Source organism: Lepidochelys kempii, chromosome 2, assembly GCF_965140265.1.
Source record: "Lepidochelys kempii isolate rLepKem1 chromosome 2, rLepKem1.hap2, whole genome shotgun sequence".
In the NCBI taxonomy this organism is placed as follows: domain Eukaryota; kingdom Metazoa; phylum Chordata; order Testudines; family Cheloniidae; genus Lepidochelys; species Lepidochelys kempii.
Genome location: NC_133257.1, coordinates 155,247,588 through 155,260,222, shown reverse-complemented (window position 1 = coordinate 155,260,222; position 12,635 = coordinate 155,247,588). Strand labels below are relative to the sequence as shown.

The window sequence follows — 12,635 nt, the reverse complement described above, 5'->3', positions numbered from 1 at the left end:
TTTGTTGCCTATGCTTCATGTGTTTGTCACTCTTGTATATCAACATAGCTTTTATTTTTCATCTTCTTTTGCAGAACAGCTCCATCTTCTGTTTTATTTTGTATGTTGGAAATACGTAACAGATAATTTGTGTTAAGCAAAAGCTCCCCCCTTTGTCCACTTCCTACCTAACCAGCTTTGCTAATTTTGAACCTGGCAGGTTAGTCCCCTGCCCTTAATTGGAGACAGTATAATCCAAACAGTTGTGTCTCTTCATGGAAGGCTTTTCCAGGCTCCATAAATTCAACCCCAACTCTTGACACAGCTTATACCTCCATCCGTTAGCCTCGAATATCAATTTCTTTCCTTCTATTGTTCTTGGTACTAAATGAAATTCCAACAAGGTTTCAGCTCTCCTGGATTCCTGCATCATCCTTGAGTTTATTAAATCTCCCCTAATCTTTTCCCACATGCATGACATCTAGAGGATTTTCCCCTGGCATTCTTCAAGCTCTCTTTTATCCTTTTTGTTATATCATTTGTCCTGTACCCATAGAGGTGGCATTCTATTTAATTTTCAAATTTGGCCACATGTGTCTCAGAACAAGATTTCTCACTATCATATCACCAGTCAGGATCACTTGCTGCTTTCTTTCTAGTGACTCCTGTTCAATTCTTACTACTCAGTCACTGGTAGAGCTGAGTTAATAATGGGTTTTTTAGTTCAGAGGCATAACTGAAAAATCTGGAAAAAAAATACCCTCTGGTTTGGGATGAACAAAAACAATTTTTTTGAAAAATGTTCATCAAACTGAAAAATCTCAACTGAATCCACCCAAACATTTCAAGTTGACCTGAAACAAAATTATTTTTGTTTTACGATCAGTTTCAAGTCAATAAAACCAATTTTTTCATTTTGATTTGCCTGTTTCAGGTGTTTTCACCCTTCTTTGTTGTGTTTTTTTAAAAAAAATCTGGGGCCAAATTTGAAACCGAATTACTGTTTTGAATGAAAGTCAAAACAAAATGTTTCAAAAAGGTCAAGACAAAATATTTTGACTCTTTTTTGACAAAATGTTCTCAATTGAAACTATTCATCAAATTGACCCAATTTGGGTAAATACTTTCAGACCCCCCAAAATGCATTTTTCGATGAAAAATTTGTCCAGAAAAATTGCCTGTCTCTAGTCACTGATAAGGCATCAGCAGGGCTCTAAAACAGAGGTTAATTGTTGCTTGTGTTTACCTGTTACTCCCAATGGGGTAATATTTTTCAGTTTCTCCTCTACACTCTGTAATATGTCCTGTTCTTCCTCACTGAGATACCATGTTTGCTGCCTTCATCAATGACACACTCTCATCAACATCAGCCTCTCTTCTGAGCTCTTTGTGCATTAGTGACTGATCCCTGCTTCCCTGATGGGTTGGTTCCACTTAAGGATTTTATATTCATATTTCATTTTAATGCAGTGTCTTCAACCCTGAGGGGGAGTATATAGTGATGAGGAAGCTATGCTGATCCAGGCGCAGGGAACAATTTTTCTGCTTCTGAGGAATGCATTCTGCTTCTTGGCACAAGGAGGGCTGCCTTGCCTGCTGCTATGGGTCTGTTCACATTTTGGGGCAATGTGTACAACGTATTATGAAACAGATGGGTGTGGCCAAACATACAGGAACTTCTAGCAGGTGATATGACAGTACAATATAATACTTTATATTTGGAAATGGAATTAGTACTAGATGGACTGTGGAACAAACATCTCTTGTGCCTCTGCTGCTGTGTTTGTGTGAGCCTGAAGGCTAACAAACAGGCAGGGAACCCTAGCCTGCTCGATGAAATGAAATGAAATAAAATAATGCTTTCCTCTTAAAGATGGAGTTAGCCCCACTGGAATGTTTGACAAAGCCAAAAGAACTCATAAAAATAAATCTTCATTTCCTCTTGCCACTCCCTGTCTGTCTTTTAACCTACACAAAGATAAAGAGCCTCTGTGTAGAGAATTATGAAAATATACTTTTGGGGTGTAGGGGAGCAATGGGATGGGGGCTCTGCTTTCAGAAATTGTAGTTACACCCTCTTTGTAATACCCAGCTGCAAATGGCATTATGACTGACCTAGGAGCAAGCTCAGCTGAGCAGGGACATGGAAAAGATACATCATGTGACCTTTCCCAATAAACCTGACATTTAAACCAAGACCAACTACAAAACCCATCCCCTAAAAATGTGCACCTTTCCACAGAAGTTTCATATCCATTTTGCAGAATGGCTTGCAGGGTTGAAAACATGAAATCATAGTAGCTTGAAAAATTTGCACGGAAACCCACCCTTAGTCCTGTTTCATATAGTTTTGGGATATCCTAGTGTGTTTTCCACAACTCAGGTGCGGAATTTATTATCTATGCTTGAGATTACAATTTAGGAAATATGAGTCCACAGTATCACTAGCAGTAAATGTTCACTATCTGAACTAAAAACCAATTCAAATTTCTTACGTAACTTCCAGAACTGTGGTATCTGTGTTGCCATCATATGATATGAAAAGATACCGTGTCTCTTGACTCTTTGTAGAGCCTCAGGTTAACAAGCACCTGATCCAAAACCTATGAAATAAGGAGAAATCACTCCAATAGGCTTTGGACCACGCCCTTTGTCATTTTCAGCTAATACTGTTAAATCCATGAACATTTTTATTCAGTTTTTACTCTGGGCTCTTATTCAAAAATTGCATCCAGTTGTCATCACTACATTTAGCAAAGAGCCAAGTAACATTCCAGACTTTTTTTTTAATATTCCTATGTGGAATGAATTATTTCAGATTGTTTCATCCCTATTTTGGGGTTATTAACCTGTGGCTGTTACTCCAGGCTGATGCAGGGGTTGTTGGAACAATTTGTACAGCGGGGTCCTGAGAGCCATTGAACCAAACCGTAAACCCTGTATATAATGGAAACCACTTCAAGTCAGGGGATGCAGCAGCACCCCCAGTACCCTAGTTCCAGCACCTATGGGCTGACATTTGGAGTAGCCTATATGTACCAACTGCCCTGGGTCCACTTAGTGGCAGACCCTTCTCACTGTCCCTTCACATCAACAGAGCAAAACCAAGTAAGAACTGTATTTTTGTAGATTGAATGTGTTAGATTGGTACGTTTGAACAGTGGTGAATGTCTCATCTCAGTTAGCCATCATAGCTTTTTCAAGATGATCCAGATCAAATAACTAAAAACCCTGCAATAATAATGAAGCTGAATCTTTAACTCATTATTTATTGACAGAATCACAAGATTTGCTTCACACTCCATACTTCCCCAATGATCCAGATACTCACCTAGCAGATGATGTATATAATCAACTCTGTCTTCTGGGTGATTCTTTCATTATCCTCAAAATTGAGAGTTTCAGAGTAACAGCCGTGTTAGTCTGTATTCGCAAAAAGAAAAGGAGTACTTGTGGCACCTTAGAGACTAACCAATTTATTAGAGCATAAGCTTTCGTGAGCTACAGCTCACTTCATCAGATGCATATTGTGGAAACTGCAGCAGACTTTATATATACACAGAGAATATGAAACAATACCTCCTCCCACCCCACTGTCCTGCTAGTAATAGCTTATCTAAAGTGATCATCAGGTGGGCCATTTCCAGCACAAATCCAGGTTTTCTCACCCTCCACCCCCCCACACAAATTCACTCTCCTGCTGGTGATAGCCCATCCAAAGTGACAACTCTTTACACAATGTGCATGACAATCAAGTTGGGCTATTTCCTGCACAAATCCAGGTTTTCTCACATCCCCCCCACCCCCATACACACACAAACTCACTCTCCTGCTGGTAATAGCTCATCCAAACTGACCACTCTTCAAGTTTAAATCCAAGTTAAACCAGAACATCTGGGGGGGGGGTAGGAAAAAACAAGAGGAAACAGGCTACCTTGCATAATGACTTAGCCACTCCCAGTCTCTATTTAAGCCTAAATTAATAGTATCCAATTTGCAAATGAATTCCAATTCAGCAGTTTCTCGCTGGAGTCTGGATTTGAAGTTTTTTTGTTTTAAGATAGCGACCTTCATGTCTGTGATTGCGTGACCAGAGAGATTGAAGTGTTCTCCGACTGGTTTATGAATGTTATAATTCTTGACATCTGATTTGTGTCCATTTATTCTTTTACGTAGAGACTGTCCATTGAGAGTGGATCTGAAATCATCACTCTTTCAGGGATTCAACTTCATATTTATTCCGACAGAGACTTAAATCTGATTATCTAAAGATATTTCAAAATGAATATTTACAGCCTATACAGGGGAAAAGCAGTCAGCCAAAGTAATCTGCGTTTGTTTCCATCAGGCCTCTTGGTATTACCAGAGAAAATTTTGCAATTTTAATCCAAAGTTTTCATGCTTTCCATGCTAAAAAACAAACTTTGACTTCACATGTGAAAAAAAGGCATTTCAAGAATATACACTAGAGTCTTAGAACTAATCTCAAATTCATAGAAGTGAGAGGCCAAGATCATTTCATGCCAAACAAGAGGACAAAACAGAAAATAAGAAAACTCATCCATATCCTATATCCCCTCTGACAATCTTCTGAACAGTGTTGCTATTAGTTAGAATTTTCATAACGTATTCTTTTGTAAACAAAAGCAGTGTGGCAATATGACAATTGTCTTCTCTGCTGCTTTCCTATGATTTTGTTGTTGTTTTTTATATGTCGAGTATAATAATGGAAAAAACATCATCAGTAAAAATAATGTGATAGTTATAATGACAAGCAAGGAAAAAACTTTATATAAAAACATCTGAGCTGTGAAATGTATTTTTCTCTCCCTAGAACCAACAATAAGTTTTCAGTAACTAAAAGCCCTCATTGGTATTATTTATATATTATTAATTGCTTTTTTCAACAGCCATTCAAGAAAAACACTTTAGAAAGCAAGCTGGTCACACAATAAAAGACTACGTATCCAGTGAGACTGCCATACCAGAAGGTGGACTTCTACTAGAAGTGAGTGATAAATGCTATCATTTCTGGTTCTAAGATTATGCATGCAACTTAGTTATATTGGTGATTTATTAAACGTTATTTAGCCTGAGCCAGTATTGAGCAAATGGCCCTGCATTGTGTTAGACTTTGCATTACTTGAAGTGTCTGCTGTTGAATGGGATGCAAAATCAAGGTCCAGAACGCTTGTGGACATGAAAGATCCAGTTGCAGTTTTTGCAAGGATAAAAGTATCAGTTATGGAGTCTTAGTCAAATTCCAACTTGGGTGATTGCATTCTGCATCCCTAAATTTCCCAGTAGTTTCAATTAAATACAAGGATCTGATTCTCACTTACAGCAGGCATGTGATGGTGGCGGAGATTGATTTTAGCTGCCTGTGTGCACACCTGTGGGACTATGCAGGGACTTGCTTGATCTCTGGTGTGAGTTAGAGCAGCCTAAGAGCTACTATAATTTAAACAGCTTTCCATGGCTTCCCACGTGTCAGGAGTCAGGGCCTGCAGCAGAGTACTCTGGGAGCAAGCCCTGTAGAGCCAAGCTTCAGGCAACCTAAAAAGTGCAGCTGGCCCGTTGTAGGCTGCCTGACTGGCTACAACACCTGATTGGTTGGAAGAGACAGCAGGCTGGCTCTTAAGGCCAGCAGCAGCAGCATGCTGGCTGCTCAAAGCATGTGCCTGTGGCTGTGATTGCTCCTGCCTTGTTCCCAGCCCTGCCCCTGCATTTCCTCACTCCAAGTAACCCAGCTCTGACCCTGGGCTCCAATTCCTGACCTCTGACTCCAGCTCTGACCCTGGGCTCCAATTCCTGACCTCTGACTCCAGCTCTGACCCTGGGCTCCAATTCCTGACCTCTGACTCCTGTTCTAGCCACTAGGCCTGATGCTTATTAGGACCATTAGGCCTGACTCCTGCTACAACCACTAGAGACAACTGCCCATGTTCTGGTCATGTGACACGGTATGCACTAGAAAGCAGAAAATAGCCACAGTACACTCTGGATAGACCTCTACTCTGCCTCTGACAAGGGCTAGGTGGAGGGCTAGTGCAGCACTCTTACACCAGCTCTGCTTTATCAGGGAAGAGCTCTGAACATTTTATTCTTGCAGAACTATTTCCATCTGCTTAAAGATTCTCTGTTGCCATAGTGGCATAAAGGGGCCTTAGTGTAACTGAGAATCAAGCCCACTAATCTTATTTAAAAGTAGCGCTGCTATGCATTGATAAATAGCCTCTGAGGTCCACCTCAGAGATGGCTACATTTCACAGATAGGTGAAGCAATGCCTGTATACACACGGTGCCCTTAATAAAACTGCCATTTGATTATAAGTAAATGTTATTTGCAATAGTTCCCCATTCTAAATGTATAAGGAATACAGTCCATATAAATAATAGCAAAAGCAGTAAGTGTCTAATTCTTAAGGGTTCCCACTGTATTTAATTTGTGTTCGGGATCTTTTAAGGTGATAAGTGCCATATACATGTAAGATATAATTGTTATAGGTCTTGAATGGCAGCCATGTGGCTACAGGAATACTTAGATAGATCTTTTGCCCCCACTGCTTCCCTTGGAAGGCTATTCCAAAACTTCACTCCTCTGATGGTTAGAAACCTTCGTCTAATTTCAAGTCTAAACTTCCCAGTGGCCAGTTTATATCCATTTGTTCTTGTGTCCACATTGGTACTGAGTTTAAATAATTCCTCTCCCTCTCTGGTATTTATCCCTCTGATATATTTATAGAGAGCAATCATATCTCCCCTCAACCTTCTTTTAGTTAGGCTAAACAAGCCAAGCTCCTTGAGTCTCCTTTCATAAGACAAGTTTTCCATTCCTCGGATCATCCTAGTAGCCCTTCTCTGTACCTGTTCCAGTTTGAATTCATCCTTCTTAAATATGGGAGACCATAACTGCACACAGTATTCCAGATGAGGTCTCACCAGTGCCTTGTATAACGGTACTAATACCTCCTTATCCCTACTGGAAATACCTCTCCTGATGCATCCCAAGACCGCATTAGCTTTTTTCACAGCCATATCACATTGACGGCTCATAGTCATCCTATGATCAACCAATACTCCAAGGTCCTTCTCCTCCTCCGCTACTTCTAATTGATGCGTCCCCAGCTTATAACTAAAATTCTTGTTGTTAATCCCTAAATGCATGACCTTACACTTCTCACTATTACATTTCATCCTATTACTATTACTCCATTTACAAGGTCATCCAGATCCTCCTGTATGATATCCCGGTCCTTCTCTAAATTGGCAATACCTCCCAGCTTTGTATCATCCGCGAACTTTATTAGCACACTCCCACTTTTTATGCCAAGGTCAGTAATAAAAAGATTAAATAAGATTGGTCCCAAAACTGATCCCTGAGGAACTCCACTGGTAACCTCCCTCCAGCCTGACAGTTCACCTTTCAGTAGGACCCGTTGTAGTCTCCCCTTTAACCAATTCCTTATCCACCTTTCAATTTTCTTATTGATCCCCATCTTGTCCAATTTAGCTAAAAATTCCCCATGTGGCACCGTATCAAACACCTTACTGAAATCTAGGTAAATTAGATCCACTGCGTTTCCTTTGTCTAAAAAATCTGTTACTTTCTCAAAGAAGGAGATCAGGGTTGGTTTGATCTACCTTTTGTAAAACCATGTTGTATTTTGTCCCATTTACCATTGACTTCAATGTCCTTAACTACTTTCTCCTTCAAAATTTTTTCCAAGACCTTGCATACTACAGATGTCAAACTAACAGGCCTGTAGTTACTCGGATTGCTTTTTTTCCCCTTTCTTAAAAATCGGAACTATGTTAGCAATTCTCCAATCATACGGTACAACTCCTGAGTTTACAGATTCATTAAAAATTCTTGCTAATGTGCTTGCAATTTCGGGTGCCGATTCCTTTAATATTCTTGGATGAACATTATCTGGACCCCCCGATTTAGTCCTATTAAGCTGTTTGAGTTTCACTTCTATTGTTGGGATGCAATGAATTGTGGGTTTTGTTGTTGACCCAAATTCATCTTATTAGCTGTAGTGGACAAAGGAGTTTTAACTAAGTAGTTGCCTTCATTGCTGCTCTGCGGGAAAAGCTACTGTGTATTATGGACAGTCACGTGAATAAGGCCATTTTATCTGCTGTTGTAAGATCCTCTTGGTGTGTCAAGAAATCCTTACATTTTCCTTGTCATGCAAACACCTTTCACTGTACAAACTCTCATGGTTGGTTCCTGGATTCATATAAGCCTGATTATTTTATTTTGAGGACCAGTTGTGTACTTGGTGCCGTACAAACATAAAAAGGTATGGTCCTTATCTTGAGATGCTTCCAAGCTAACTCAAATATCTTTCTAAAGTACTACTTGAAATGTAGACCTTCAGCATATAATATATGTACTGTGTATGTTTATCACACTTTCTAAATAGACTATTCTGTTAAGTAATAGATCAATGATGGAAAGACTAGCAGAAGTGTATTTTAAAGAAGAAGGTCACCTTGCCCAGAAGGTCTAATGGGCTTTTAATTTTCTTGTTAGACAATGTGGGGAAGGTTCCTGACATAGCCAAAGCTCTACAAATTACTGTTTGAGGTTCTTCCGCTTTCTTCTTAAATATACAAACTGTGAGCCTGATCCTTAGAGGTGCTGAGAGGCTACAATTCCCTTTAAATTCAAAAGGGAGTTGTAGGTGCTCAGCATCTCTCAGGATCAAGCCTTGTGTAGGATTTCAGTATAAATTTATAGTGTGTGGGCACGGGAAAGAGACAGTTACTTACCAGTAATTTTGTTTGTCATAATCTCTTTTTTTCACCCATGCTGCTACTTACCCTCTGCAGGGTATTTGAGTTGTTCACTTCTCCCAATGTTTTTACTCTTATTATCCTGTCTCCCCTTTCTACATTCCCCAGAAGAGAAAACAAACCCCTTCTGACTAAAGTTGAAGTCCATTTTATTAAGAAGGCTCTGGTTTTTTCTCTTGTGTAGCCAACTCGTATGACCTTCTCTATTCTCTTAGCTTTGCGCCCAAGTGGTTTGTATCCTGTAATGAGTTTTAACCTTCAACTTCCAAAAAGTTTTCTAAGTCAGTGCAGTTTAACAGTTTTACCTCCTCGATTTTCATATTGTTGCTCTAAGGCTGCCCGGTCACCACACAGTCCTGGTATTTATTATTTAATGACATTGTCAATTTGCCCATTGCTGTAACATAGCCCATCCACTGTATCCCTTCTGTCTCAGAAGGTGGAAGCTGGTCGTTTCCAGGCCAGTGTTATAGTTTCCTTCCTTATTACATTGGGCCCAATAATAAGACATCACTGGCAGATTTGGTTACTATTCCCACTAAAAAAGCCCATACGATTTAGAGGGAGCAGAAAGGCAGTGATCTTCCAGGTGTAGTTTGGAATCATACTCCAGAAGGCTGAATATGTGGGCTCAACTGATTAAAACAGAATCCCTTGGCTTGTTTTTTCCCTGAATATTTTAGTGATCCAGGATCTCTTTAAAAAATATCTGACATTCCAATGATTCCAATACCCTTTGGGTTAGAACGTTTGCAAACATCGGTTCTGTAACTCACTCCATTCTGTTGGAGCATGTGGGGGATAACCCTGCCCACACCACGGGGTGTTCTATAGACATTTATTCTACCACCCGAAGAGAGCAGCCCAGGAGGCATTTGCTTTTAGTACACATGGCTAATGGTAGACTTCAGAGTGAGGCAATCTCATACTGCTTGATGCTTTGGAACTTGTTAGTGTGTCTCAGTGAGCCTTAAATTGTTTGTTTTGTGATATACAGTTGAACCTCCGTAATTTGCACGAATGATGGAGAGACCCATTATGAATGATTGAATTTTGCATATTAGATAGAAAGGAGTCCATTCTGCCACTTTCATTCATATTGATAGTACCATATTCCACCTTTATTTGTTTAGATTTATAAAACAAAATTAGCATCTATCAGTGTCTAGGCACCTTTAGCAATTATTTAAAAATCACAAATAACCATAGATGTCAATAACTATGCAGCCTGTGACAATAACATACCCCTTCTTCAACATTATGTCTTAAGCAACAGACCGCTCCCGCAAAGTCCTGAAGGTCAACAAATAAAGGTTATTTCAGACCAAAGAGGGGTACCGGTGGCACTCCTACCATTACCTTCAACTGATGTAAATAAGCCTAGTCTCACTTCAGTCCTTAATCTTATTTATATATAGTTATTTAGGGCTAGATTTTCAAACTGATCCTCCATGTTTTGTAGCTTATTTTACTCCAGCATTTAATTGCATTGGCGGGGTACAAATGCTGCCAGTTTCAGATCTGAGAAGGTGATTTGTGGGGCCCTTTGGGTTGTTTGATATTTAACTATAACAGCATTTGTGCCTGTAGGTCATTGTCAGTGCAAAAATATTGGCACAATTTAAGTATAGGCACCAAAATAGACCTGAAAAATTGAGGCCCTGTTTGAAAAATTAGACCCTTAATCTGTTTTTTAACTCTAAATCACAGTATGAGACACAACTGTGGATAACTACTTTGGACCTGATCCAACTCCCACTGAAGTCAATGAATCTTTCCATCAACTTGAATGGAAGTTGAATCAGGCCTTTTGGACGCAGTCCTGAAATCCTTAGTCGATACTCTGACTAAAGTCAGGGGGCCTTTTGGCAGAGTAAAGACTCCAAGATTTGGTTCCTGGCACATGAAATTTATTATTAAAGGCATTATTGCATTACTTGAAAAATAACTGTGAATAATAGGATTTCTGCAATCTATTTTGAAGCGAGATGAATAAATATGTGCTACAGTACAAGGAGATATTTCCAGGTGGCGTCTACTAATACAATCTGAATCAGAACTTAAATTAACATATGTTCAAATTTCATTCCAAGATGAATTGGGAAATGATATAGTAGAAAACATCCCATTGGTGCTGTTCTGCACTTTGTATAAGGAAATAACACAGGAAACCTTTTTCCTACTCAGTTTCCTGTAATTTTTTTTAAAAGTGTTAGTGTAATTCCATTTCCTTCTTTCAAACTTTGTGTAATCAGTACTTAATAAACTCTGATCTTGAAAAAAGTAGCTTAGTTTGAACTTCAGTCTGAGTGCAAGAAATTTGTTTTCCTGTTTTTTATTTAAACACAAACTTAAAATAAAAGAAGAATTGGGGGTCAAACACAAATGGAGGATTATTAGGTTAGGATTGTGATGGGGAAAGGGGTTTGGAACATCAGAAATCACTTAAGAGTTTGATGGAACCATCATGGATAAGTTTACCATCTGTTGTGATCACGAATCACTTTTCAACTCCAACCAATGTTGACATCTGACAATTCAGTCTTAGGAGAGCATACTCTCACTAGAATAAATCCTGTACTAAGTTCACTACTTCACCTTTGTATTATATTGTTTTCAAATGTGGTGTGGTGATCAGAACATTTTCAAAAATAGTGTATTTGTATAAAGTTTTCATACACTATGTTTGTGGTTTTTTAACTTAATGCCACTTTTAAAAATTTTCCCAGTATTAATTCTTTTGTCTTCAGTTGCCTTTGATTGTGAATGATACACTTCCTCCACAGACGACCTAATCTGATCTGACTTCAGTCATATGGGATGATTTATGGAGAATATAGCTATAAAGGACACCTATAGATTGGGGTCAGGAGAGACTCACTATCTTCTGTTGCACACATACATTTACTTTCTGCATCTGTTCAGCACTGCTTGTCATTTCCAATTCGTAGCAGGCAGAATACAAGAGATCTTTTCAGTGTTTCTCCTCCCTTCTGTTGTTGTCGTAAGTAGGAATTTATTAAGAATATGTCTGTCTTTAAAAGGACACAGTCCACTGGAAATCTAGTAAATTTAAAAATTAAAAATATTTACAGTAATGTGAATGTATTGAGTCTCTACCAGAAGTTGGCAGAAAACTGTTTTCCCGTTCTAGGAATAATTTTGAAAAATTTTCGTGTTCCATACCAGGATGAAAATTCAAAATCTCAAAAAACTTCATGAACTGACAATCTAAAAAAAATTCAGTTTGGGTAAATCAAAATGTTTCATTCCAATTTTAACCTTTTCAAATTAATTTTTATTATACCTCATGTCAAATTCTAAATGAAAAAATCATTTCAAACTGAAAAAACAGAACTTTTCTTATTGAAAATGTAGAAAAGAGACATTTTGACAATTTTGAAACTCTTTTCCAACAGTTTTTGAAATGAGAAAACTAATAGAAGTTAACCCTTTCCTGCTTCGGTTTTGACAAATCTGCCTTGTCTGAAGAAAAATGTCTTGTCAAAAAAAATTCCAACTCTGTCCTTGTCCTTGTTGAACCTCATCAGATTTATTTTGGCCCAATCCTCCAATTTGTCTAGGTCACTCCGGACCCTATCCCTAGCCTCCGGCATATCTACCTCTCCCCCCATCTTAGTGTCATCTGAAAACTTGGTGAGGGTGCAATCCATCCCATCATCTAGATCATTAATGAAGATATTGAACTTCTGTTTGATTAAACTTGAATAAAATACCTGACTGCTTTGCACTGATAGGAAAACTGGGTGCAAAGCAAGCACAATAGGCATAATAAACTATTCTCTAATAGCCAAGAGAATGTATTCATTTTTGGGCAGGAGGGCCGATAG

At 38.8% G+C, this 12,635-nt stretch overlaps 1 protein-coding gene across 1 annotated transcript in view; it reads left to right on the top strand.

Annotated features, from left to right (window-relative positions):
• AHRR (aryl hydrocarbon receptor repressor) overlaps nucleotides 1-12,635 on the top strand; it is a 228,281-nt gene that overhangs the window by 169,914 nt on the left and 45,732 nt on the right. The window contains exon 4 of the mRNA XM_073332501.1: nucleotides 4,890-4,987. Within this exon, the coding sequence (XP_073188602.1) occupies nucleotides 4,890-4,987 (98 nt within the window). The remainder of the gene's footprint in view (nucleotides 1-4,889; nucleotides 4,988-12,635) is intronic.